Source organism: Lolium perenne, chromosome 4, assembly GCF_019359855.2.
Source record: "Lolium perenne isolate Kyuss_39 chromosome 4, Kyuss_2.0, whole genome shotgun sequence".
NCBI classification, from domain to species: domain Eukaryota; kingdom Viridiplantae; phylum Streptophyta; class Magnoliopsida; order Poales; family Poaceae; genus Lolium; species Lolium perenne.
Genome location: NC_067247.2, coordinates 5,796,591 through 5,808,488, shown reverse-complemented (window position 1 = coordinate 5,808,488; position 11,898 = coordinate 5,796,591). Strand labels below are relative to the sequence as shown.

Sequence of the window (11,898 nt, the reverse complement as noted above, 5' to 3'; positions counted from 1 at the left end):
GTAGCAATATTTTGCCCTACTCTATTTAGATATAACAACAAATTAAAAATGTCTGAATTGAGGCATTACGTCTAACAACCAAGCTGGAGGTAGGGGAGTTAATGAAGAATGGGATGGATGAAGATGAAGTGGATCGGTGGCAGCAAAGTCGCAGGCTGTGATGTGATGGATCAAGCGACAAAAGAACTTGCTAGGGACGCTAGCTAGCCAGCATAGCAGAGCGTACGTAAAAAAACACTTCCACAACTGCCTCAATCTAAAAAATAGTGCATGCTCTCCCTCCTCAGTGCTTCTGTCTTCTGTGGTGCTGCATGTATGTAGATGTACAGAGGCCGGCAAGCACGGCAGCCTTTGATTGATTTCCCTGGAAAACAGACAAGGCCCCAGAACACCAACTGTGGCAATAGTTCCGATCGGTCAAAGCTTCTTGATTCAAAAGATATTCCCAAGAGCTTGAATAAAATAATCACAGCTTCTTTTAATGCAACGTGGATTATTTGATAGTAGGACCGCACCTATGCATAAGCCAAGTTTCGTCGTCATTCCCCTCTGGTTTAACTCCCAGAATTTCGTTGTTAGGGCATCTCTAGCGCGCGACACATTTCGGACGTCCAAAAGGACGCGTCGTGTCCGTTTGCGTCGGGCCAAATGGTCGAAATCGTCCGGGCGTCCGTTTGCGTTGGGTGGCTCCAGCGGCACGATGCATAAATTTTTTTTTTATTCATGAAGCCATAATTTACATGAATAAAAAAACATAAAAAAGGCTAGAGAGGCGTGCTAAAAGTACGTGCTTCTACTGGTCGTCGTCGCTGACGAGGCCAATCAACTCCGACGTCGGCCATGGAAGCTCGTACGCCGGCGGTGGAGGAGATACCGCCGCATGGGCAGCAGTGGCGGAGCCACGGCTATGCTGTGTAGTCAATTGACTACACAGACTTTTGGCCATACAACCTTATAGTATGCAAAAATTTATTAAAAATTTGTATAAATACATGTATTTGACTACACAACTTTACAATGACTACACAAGGTTCATTTTCTGGCTCCGCCACTGATGGGCAGGAGGCTGTGGCCAGGATCCCACGCTGGAGCAGCAGGCGGAGCGCGGACGTTGGAACGCGTCGGCGTGGCCGGAGGAGTCACCGGCCTCCCCTGCGCGAGCACTGACTCGCGGAGCTGGATTGCGAGCCCGTCCCACAAAGCGAGCTCATTGAGCTCGTCCTGCTCGCTGATGGCCAGTGCTATGGCAATGGCCTCCTCCTCTGAAATGTCCGGCGGCTGGGTTTCCGGATCACACGCCGGCCCGTCGTCGTCGTGGTCGTACTTTGCCATGGTCACGTCCTCGTCCTCGTCCTCGTCCTCGTCGTCGTCACCGTCTTCGTCCGCGTCCTCCTGGTCGTTCTCTTCTTCTTCGGCAGCGATCTCGCGCTCGAAGTAGTCTACGTCGGCGAGGTAGCCAGCGCGGCGGCGCGCGTCGAACTCCCACGTCCCGAATGAAATCCAGTTGTAGGAGTTCATCGCGTACGCTGGATCCTCCCGCAGATCCGGCGGCAAGATCGCTCGGCGGCGGCGCACCTCGTCCCGCCGCTCTCGGCCCTCGCGCGGCACGGGGGGACCGGAACGCGCCACGAGTTCAGGTACCAGCCCCCTCCCGGCAAGTTCGCGTCCGGCCATGGTACCTGCCGGTTTTCCTCCCATAGCTGCCGCGCGAGGTCAACGCGGACGTACCGGCCGACCCATGCCTTCTTGCCGGAACGCGAGCCGCTAGCCTCCTGGTCGTTCTTCGTCTTGCGGAACGGCCAACATTTCTTCCCCATGACGTCGGTGTGGTGGATACTGTGGGATTTGGCAATGGTTTGGTCGGGGAAATGGGCGCCGACAGCGTCCCTTTAAGAGACTCTGACGCCATCTCGCCTTCAATGGCCTGCCAGTGCAACGCCTACTAGCTGCGCACGCTCGCGAAAGCCGAGGCACGCCATTCACGCGGCCCTGCAAAGGCTGCAGCGCACCGTCCGGAAGTAATGCCGCGGAAGACGAAGCAGTTGTGCCACTGCCAGGCGGGCCCGTGCGAGGACCGAGCGGACACTTTGCGCGTCCACGCAGCGTCCGTAGAGACGCAAACCTGGCGCATATTTGGGCCAGGTTTGCGTCTCCGCGGACGGCCCGGTCACTTTGCGTCGCGCCGCTAGAGGTGGTGCCAGACGCATTTTCGGTCACGACGGACACAAACGGTCGCTCAGCGTCCGTTTGCGTCGCGCCGCTGGAGATGCCCTTATCCCTGATATGTCGCTTTTCGACGTGATCATGCAAATCAAGAAGTCCATGCATGCCTCCTACCGATGACCACGTTTTCTTTTGCATTTGTGGACCTAATTCATCGATTTTGAAGACAATTTTTTTCAGTTGCAAGTGTCGATGCAATTAAGAAAAATGCTCTGAATAGTTAGATTTGATTCGTGATTCGTGCAAGTTAAAAGTTAAAACTGAAATTTGATAACATCATCTGACTGAAAACACAGCTGAGAACTGTCACACCTATAAAACAAACAAAATAAACCATGAGCTTCTCTCGCCATTTAAAAAAATATTAGAAGATATTTTTTTAAGTTATTAAATTTTTTGAAAGTAATTCTGGAGATTTCAGTGATACATCTCACAATTATGCAATATCTCAACCCAAAATTCTCTTTATTTTGTGCTAAACAAAAATGACAAAATCTGATATGTTTTGGAGATTTGAAAATGACTACTCAGATCTATATTTTTATTATTTTTGTGTAACTTAAAATATAAACTATTTGAAATTGATTTTTTTACACGTTTGTGGGATACATCATTAACCGTATGCGGATTTATTTTCATAACTTTTTGAAACTCAGAAATATGATTTTGGTTTTTTTAAAAAAATCGAGATCACTGGTACCCATGTGTACCAAGTCTCTGTCCAAATAAATATATATAAACTAACTCAGAAAATGCAAAGATATTCACACAGCCTATGGGAACATATTACATATGGATGCTAGGAGAAGCATTCGCACAACCAAATAATAGTCCGCTGTAATAAGTAAACTAAATTAACTAGTAAGACTTCTGAAAACGAAGAGCCAGCTAAAAGAAATTTCAATCTTGCATCCATCCATGGCCGCTAGTTGTTGAGATAGAGAGTATGGTCGGCGTGCAGCGCGTCATCGACGCGGCCGGTAGTAGCAGTAAATGATGTACTACCGTTCTTGTCTGCTGCATGCATCGAGTCGGTGTGGCGTAGAACGGCGTCCCTGAGTCGGCAGAGAGCCGCCTCAAACTCGGGCAGCTCCGCCGCACCGACCGCGTTGACGTCAGCCTCCCACCAATGCTGCGTCCTGGCCGCCTCCATCGCCCGCTTCACGCCGGCCTCGACGGCCTTGATCCGAGCCTTCTCCGCCTCGACGCGCGCCTTGGTGTCCTCCAGCTCCTGCCGCAACGCCATCAGAGTGGCGGCGTCTTCTTCTTCTCCGACGGCGGCGGGAAGAGCGACATCGTCAAGTCGTCGGAGGACGGCGTCGACGGAGGGGCTTCCGAATGCGTAGCAGTTGCCGCGAGCGGAGGAGGAGAAGACGACGACAGCGGTTTGGACGCCGCAGAGCGCCGAGAGGTCGCCGGCCATGTTGAAGAGCGTATTGCGGCGCTTGGAGAAGGCGACCTGGCGAGCGGCCGGGTTCTGGATGAGCCTCGCCGTGTCGATCCGCTTCCTCCCCGTGCCTCCACGCTGCATCCTGGGAACCATCTTGCTTGCGATCGTCGGCTCGACAGGAAGATGAAGATCGACGATGGTTTCTCGATCGGTTTATGAGAAAAAAGGGAAAGATACGGACATGGCCTTATATATATCCAAGGCTTCCATATATTCGTGATTGCGAAAGGAAGCTTCCTTCGATCACGTGTTATGATTTGCATGTTGGATAGGGTAACATTCCATTTTCACCTTCCTATGAATATGGCGCATAGTATTCTTTAAAATAGCAGGCAATCTCATTTAGCCGCAATTTTTTTGGAGGCTGTAAGAAGTTATAGCCTGGTTATAGCGGGCTATTCCATTTAGCTTTTTTTAATAAAATTTTAAAATATTTCAGTCATATCTTACCAAAAGAAGAGAAAAACTATGACTCAACCATGATTCGTAATACAACCTATTCAACTATTCAAGGCAAACAAGTATTTAATTATTCAACTTACAAGTTTTATGTAATTATATTGAACGCAAATTCGAAAAATAAGAAATAAAAAAATTAAACAGAAGAGAAATTCAAACTGCAGGAGATTTAGCGGCTAAATTAGAGGCTAAATAGGGGCTAAATAGGGCTATAGCCGGCTATTAACGGTTTTTTCTCATTTAGCCTTCAAATGGCATAATCGCAGCGGCAGGTCTTCCGAAAGACTATAGCCGGCTATTTAAAACTTTGTTCTTACCTTTTGTTTTCCATTTTCAGATTCACATACCATAACACGCCTACCTATCAAAATATATATGAGGACCACTTTGATCCCAAGGGACATGCATGATACATATCTCGGTGGCGGACGGGCCACCAATCGATCCTGAGGAGAAGCTAAACGGTGGATGCACAAGATCAGCCAGAAGCCTCCCTCTTTCCTCTTGTACAAAAAAAGGGCACTTCCCCCGAAGTCCGCAGTCGCACATATATACGTTCCATCAGTTAAGTTCAGTTCAGTTGAGTTGCAATGCAAACAATCATGCAAGTACAAATTGAACACTTTTTTCATATAGGAAAGCAGTGCAGGTGCAGATGTGGAAAAGATTACCTGTCTGCTCGTTCTAAAGGCGTAGAAGTCGTGGTGGTCGACGTTCTCGAGCTACTCTAGCGCCTCGTCGACCCTCAGCGGCACCATCTTGATCTGTGATCGGTGGTATAATGGTGTTACTAAACTTTCTCGAGCTGGCGTCCTAATTTTTTCTTCTTCTCATTTGTTCCCATGGCTCAGCGAGCAGGAGCAAATAAATATCACTACTCATTCGTTCTAGTCAGTTTGTTCTCTCTTCTATGATGATCTTCTTGTTAAAAGGCGAAAGAATAGTTCGCTTTGTGCCCACTGCGCAGCTGCTTGCTATGATGATCTTCTTGTTAATAGCTCTAAAAACTGACAAAGGCATTCTAAAGGCTTTCACCAAAATCTGTTGCAGTATGCTGTTGGCTTGCAAGGAAGTTGTTAGTGGAGGGATATGCAAGGTCAATTGGCAGAAGGTATGTGGCCCCAAGGAGCTTGGCGGCATTGGGATTCGGGACTTGGAAAATTTCTCTCGCGCGCTTAGACTTCGTTGGTTATGGTATGAATGGACAGCTCTAGAAAAACCTTGGGTTGGTTCTGAAACCCCAAATGATGCCTCCAATATAGGCCTCTTCAATGCCGCTACCCGGGTCACCATTGGCGACGGTGCTAAGGCTTCCTTCTGGCCTTCCTCCTGGTTTAACCGCATTCCACCGAAGGACCTTGCTCCCTTAATTTTAAAAGCCTCTAATGTTGGATTATTAGGCAATTTTCGAGTGAGTTTAATTATCGAAAATAACATTACAGATGCACTAGCATACTTAACCACACACATCAGACTAAGCACATGCATCAGATCTGGAAGAAGTAGCAGTGCAAGGTAAGAGAGGAAAAAAACACGTACATCACGACCGGGAAGGTCGCACCAGCAGCAGCACTACCACCATGGCCATTGTTGATGTCGTCCATGGTGTAGTCAGATTTGTCGAGGAAGCAGTCGAACCGGCGAAGAAGAACACGAACAGCAGTGAGCAGTCGCGCCGAGACGCTCCCTAAAAACCTTATCGTCCGCCTCTCGGTGCAGGATCTCGACGGACGGGGTGTCGGAGGCCTGCTCTCTCGGACGGTTGTGCACGCAGTCGCCGGGATGGGGAAGAATACACTAGTAAAATATGGGTCTTCTATAACGATTTTAGTTCGTCAGCGAATGTGCAAAATCCGTCACGGAGGCCTCATACTGACGGTTTGCAGGACCGTGGCATATATCGCATCACAAATGGCCCGGATGACGGTTAGGGAGTGTTGTCGTCAGAAACCCACCGGCGGGCAGCGACGGGCAACACCGTAGAGCCGGGAACAACCTAGGGCTGCGGCTGGCCGAGGTCCCTCCGAGCGACGGCCCGCAAAGCCTTCTGGTCACACGTCCGATGCTGATGCAGCATGCGTGCCACCTGACCTATACCTGGTCAGGAAGGTGATGGAGATGCCTCGCTTAGTTTCCTGCATGGCATACACGTAAACATTAAATACGAGCCTCGATCGGCTCTCAGGTTATCCTGTGAATCGGCTCAAGGAGCCGATCCACCCATGATTCGTACGGTGTGCACGAATATATGGCGGTCCTGCTTGATCAAGATAAAGCTAATTAGATCTACGACGATTTAGGGTTTTCACCGCATAATCGGATCATCCTACTCACGGTTGGGCCTCGCGGCCACGCACGGTGATCGTAAGCCGATCCTAAACAAGGCCTAAAAACCAACACGAGGTTGATCCCCGGAACATCCTATTTAGGGCTAGCGAACGACACCCTACGTGCCGCTGGATCCTCCACCCCTTTGTAAGGCCTAACTATTGCAGATATTAAACTAATCCTTGTAGAACAAGGAGCAATCGTAACGGATCAGATCTACTAAATAATGATCAGCTGGTGCCGCCCCACACCTAAGATAGGTGTGAGGGCGGCTAGACATGCAAGGGTTGCACTACGATAGCATGTTACGCGAAGAACTATGCTAACCCTAACACATCTATGATAACTACGTTGCTCGCCATCAACAAGGCTTCAGTACGAGCAACGCATGAACAACGTGGAGCTTGTGCTGCCTAGATCGCAAGATGCGATCTAGGCAGCATGTTGCTTACCGGTAGAAACCCTCGAGACGAAGGAGTTGGCGATGCGCCGAGATTGATTTGTTGGTTGAACGTTGGTTGTTGTTTATTCCATAAACCCTAGATACATATTTATAGTCCAGGGGACTTTCTAACGTGGGAATAATCCCCACCGTGCACGATACAAACTCTAACTTTTAATCTAAGATACAATCTACCATAATTAAAGATACACGGGCAATCCAGCCCAAACTCCTCGTGCAAGGCCGCTTCAGAGATCTTCCACGTGTAATCTTCCAAGCCCATCTCTCTTACGGCCCACCTCCTGATTTGACCAAAATCTGGTGATAACACATGCCCCCCTGGTTTTGGCAATGATAATTTTAAAACCACTCTGTTTTTCCTTCGAAGGGTCATGTCATGGCAGAAAGGCACTGGCTGCAAGATTCCTCATCATGATGCCTTGTCTTTCCAGCTTCTCTGCAAAATTTGATAACTTTGGCATCACTTCCTCGGAAACTGCAATGGCATTAAATTTCCACCAGGCTTCCCATTATTTAACTGTGCCGATTGATTAGCTCTCTTCATCCCCTTCCTCTGTCCCAGCCATCGGCACCAAAAAAACCCTCTTCTCCCTCAGCCATGTCTTCTTCTTCCTCCTCTTTCGTCTCTCTCCAATCCTTCTCCTCAAGCGAGCCGGAGTGGAACTCCGATCACGCGCCAGAGAGCAACCTGCCTCTGACCGATGGGGAAGAAGACCTCAAGTTCCTCATCGATGGGGAGCTGATGAGCGAAAGTGAAGACGACCTCCATCCTTGGGCGAAACCCACCTCCCCCAACGGGAAGGGGGAAGAAGTAAAGGAAGAAGAAGAAAAAGAGGAGGGCGGCCCCTCTTCCTCCGCTAAGCTTCTGCCGGTGTTGATCGCCAAAACCCACCGGCGGGCAGCGGCCTGTCAACACGGTAGAGCCGGGAAGAGCCTAGAGCTGCGGCTGGCTGAGACCCCTCCGAGCGACGGCCCGCAATGCTCTTCTGGTCACACGCGGCGATGCGAAGTGCAAGGGCGTGCCACCTGACCTATACCTGGTCAGGAAGGTGATGGGGATGCCTCGCTTAGTTCCTGCATGGCATACACGTAAACATTAAATCAGAGCCTCGATCGGCTCTCAGGCTATCCTGTGAATCGGCTCAAAGAGCCGATCCACCCATGATCCGTACGGGGTGCACGAATACTTGGTGATCCTGCTTGATCAAGATAAAGCTAATGAGATCTACGACGATTTAGGGTTTTCACCGCATAATCGGATCATCCTACTCCAGGTTGGGCCTCGCGGCCACGCACGGTGCTCGTAAGCCGATCCTAAACAAGGCCACACAACCAACGTGACGTTGATCATCGGAACATCCTGTTTAGGACTTGCGAACGCCACCCTACGTGCCGCTGGATCCTCCCCCCCTTCGTAAGGCCTAACTATTGCAGATATTAAACTAATCCTTGCGGAGCAAGGAGCAATCGTAACGGATCGGATCTACTAGATGATGAACCAGCAGGGTGCCGCCCCCACGCCTGAGATAGGCGTGAGGGCGGCTAGACATGCGAGGGTTGCACTACGTAAACATGTTTATACGAAGAGCTATGCTAACCCTAACACATCTATGATAACTACGTTGCCCGCCATCAAAGACGCTTCAGTACGGGCAACGCATGAACAACGTGGGGCTTGTGCTGCCTAGATCGCAAGATGCGATCTAGGCAGCATGTCGCTTACCTGATTGAAACCCTCGAGACGAAGGAGTTGGCGATGCGCCGAGATTGGTTTGTTTTGGGGTGAACGTTGTGTTGTTGTTTATTCCATAAACCCTAGATACATATTTATAGTCCAGCGGACTTTCTAACGTGGGAATATCCCAACGTGCACGATATAAACTCTAACTTCTAACTTAAGACACGATCTAATAAATTACAGATAAATGGGCAACCTAGCCCAACTCCACATAAAAGGCCGATCTTCGTATTTTCTTCATATATAACCTTCAAGCTTATCTTGATCGTGGCCCACCTCCGACTTGGTCAAATCCTGGTGATAACACATGCCCCCCTGGTTTTGGAAATAACATTTCCAAAATCATTACGCTTTCCTTCGTCGGGTCATGTTATGATATAGCAGTAGTCGTCGCAACATCTCGTCATCATTATGACTTGTCGCTTATTCTGGAAAACTCGATAGCTCTGCATCATTTCCTTGGAAACCGTAATGGCGTTAAATTTCCGCCAAGCTCCCTATCATTCAACCGTGCCAATCAATCAACCCTCTTCATCCTCTGATCTGGCTATTGTCCTTTCTTTCCAATCTATTCCCCCAAGTGGGCCAACATTGGAGTCCGAGTGGGCTTTTTAGTGAGGACGATGACGATGACGCAGAGGAAGAAAAAACTCCAGTCGAGGGCTAGAGCAGCGGTGACGAGGCATTCTTCGGAAACAGTGCCGGTGACAGCTACAATGCCGACGACGAAGGCAGCGAAGACTAGGGACATAGCACCAGCAAGATGCGAGCAATCGGCTCTTCTTCTGTTCCTCTTTGAACCATCGGCTCTTCATTGCAACGAACCCTCCTTTGTATGGAAAAGTATTCTCCAATCCATTGTTTTGCCGATGGTCAAAGTCAGGCAGTCTCCAAAGAGAGCCGATGGCATTGCATCGGTCTCCATTATAAAAATACGAGGAAAGTCGACCTAGCCGCCCTTCCAAACGGTAACCTGCAACCTCTATCTGAAAAGGTGAACTCAGATCCCTAAATCGCCGCCTGAGCAGCTCCAACCCACAACCAACTACACAGATCTCGGCCACGCCGCCTCCGGCTCCTTCGCATCCCATGGCGGAATCATCCAACACCGATACCACAGCTTCCGGATCAAGGTAATCTTCAACCCCTCGCGCCGTTCGACTTTACATGAGATTAATGGCAAGCACCTGAATTAATGTTTCGCTCTCGCTACTAATTTAGGCTTCAGATATCCTTCTGCCACACCCTTCTCTCGCAAATTCGATGTGCCTTGGTCCTCGTTCTTCCGAGAGTCCCCGCCACTCGTTAATTTCTGGGTGCGAAGCCACCGTAATCCCCTTTGTGAGCCAAAACCTAGATCTAACTTCCCGGGCCGACCGCCTACGAGCCCGGCCTAATCCTCCCGAAGGTTGGGTGGCATGGTACAATAGAGTATCAAAATCCCACTATGCCACTTGGGAAACCATAGGGATAGCCGATGCCCCGTCACTATCATTATCTCCTCTTGAGAAGAACGAGAACATCTTGAAAACCATCGGCTACTTCGGTCCGATGCACCGAATCGCTTTATGTTTGGTCATGGCCCTATGACACCAACCTTATGGATGTGGCCATGATCACGGGGCTGGACATTGCATCCCCCACCCTTCTCGCATTCAAACTCGCCAAAAGTCCCTTTCACCCTTTCCTCCAAAAAGAGTGTACCAGCTGGGGTGCCTACCTCAATCGTTACATGAAAAACAAAGGCCCCGTGACAGAGCGGGAGCACACAGCCTTTCTGAATTTCTCGGCTGGAGCACTTCATATTCGTGGCCCATCACTTGCTCCTACCAAGAATTACCTCTCCCTGGCTTATGAACTTGCTAAAGGCACCCAACTCGGCCTAGGCAAACTATTCCTTGGAGAGATTTATCGATCCCTTCAACCGATGTCTCACAACTGTTCCATCGAAAGACAAATCCAAAACTCGGCGGCCCCCGGTGGTTCATTCAGTTGTGGGCACAACTATACTTCCAAAACCAAATACCAGACTTCCCACCACCGACCACCCGCACCTTTCCGGACGTGAATGGAAAGGAAATCCGATGCACCAGCTACGGCCAAGCCCTATATGGTCTCCCGGCAGCAGGCTGATCCCCAAGGAAGCAAGCAGGGTGGTTCAAGATTTTCTTTCAAGGTCCGGACAACCCCCGTTTGATCCTTATACCGAATCGGCAAACTTTGAAAACCCCGTCTTTTTCCGATTGGACGACCTCAGCGGCCGACGCCGGCACACGCATTTGTACTCCATCATGATCCGCCCTTGCTTCCTCCCTGTTGGCATGAGTACCTCGAACCGGATCACAAAGCCCGGTTATGAGTGTTACCAACCGGTAGTGGCAGCCCGACAGCTTGGTCTCGGACAGGTGCCTCCACACTTCTTCTTACACCATCCGACAGCCGCAGAGGCGGACTCTGCTCGACATCACCACTCGCCCAAAGGTGTTATACCTTCTTTGATGCTTTGGTCATCCCGATCCCTCACGACCTCCGTTTCTCCTTTGCCACCGATGGTTTTGAAACTTGGTGGTCTATGTGGAAGACCCACGTCTTCAGAAGGCTCTAGGACCGCCATCGAGAGAGCTTGACGCCGAATATGACATCCCCGCACCAGGTACCATTACTTAAGCATCTCTTGTAACCGCACATAGCGATCACCCGTGACTTGATTCATTCTCCGGCAGCAACAAGATGGTCCGGCTCCCACACAAACCGACGGTTCCCCTTTCGTATTCCTTCCTCCGCACCAGTGGTCCTCTTCTGCCAGAGCTCGCCACCTATGAAGAAAGTCATAATGCAGAGTCAGCCGATTTCACCGAAATCGGCTGCTAAGAGTAAAGCATCCTCGGGGCCGGTTGCCCCCCGAGCCTCGACTCAGGCGAGGACGGCAGTGAGGAAGGTGGCTGCCAGGAAACCCCTGAAGCGTAAAGCCCCGGCCCAAGGAAGCTTGCATGTAAGTTGATTCAGACCCGTAGGCATTTGTCCACCTCTGAAAATTTGTTCTCAACGTGCTTGTATTCTTTCCTACAGTGCCTCCACCGAAGAAACCTGCCGGGCCGAAGAAACCAGCTGGGGACTCAAGCTCGGGTAATTCCGAGAGGTCCACCACCCAGAGCCAGACGGCTTCACCAGCGCCGGCTTCCAAGAAAAGGTCGGTCCCTGATCCTCCTGCTCCCCAAGCCCCGACCAAATCGGGGT

General features: G+C 50.1%; 1 protein-coding gene across 1 annotated transcript; it reads right to left on the bottom strand.

The window, feature by feature from the left end:
- Window positions 1-2,943: 2,943 nt before the first annotated feature.
- LOC127348041 (agamous-like MADS-box protein AGL61) lies at window positions 2,944-3,865 on the bottom strand. Its single transcript, XM_051374155.1, has one exon. The coding sequence runs from the start codon at window positions 3,764-3,766 to the stop codon at window positions 3,149-3,151; it is 618 nt and encodes a 205-aa protein (XP_051230115.1). The 5' UTR covers window positions 3,767-3,865; the 3' UTR covers window positions 2,944-3,148.
- Window positions 3,866-11,898: the final 8,033 nt, after the last annotated feature.

What these genes read in the sequence shown, in the direction of transcription:
- LOC127348041 (XM_051374155.1), bottom strand. Translation starts at nt 3,766, where the DNA reads ATGGTTCCCAGGATGCAGCGTGGAGGCACGGGGAGGAAGCGGATCGAC.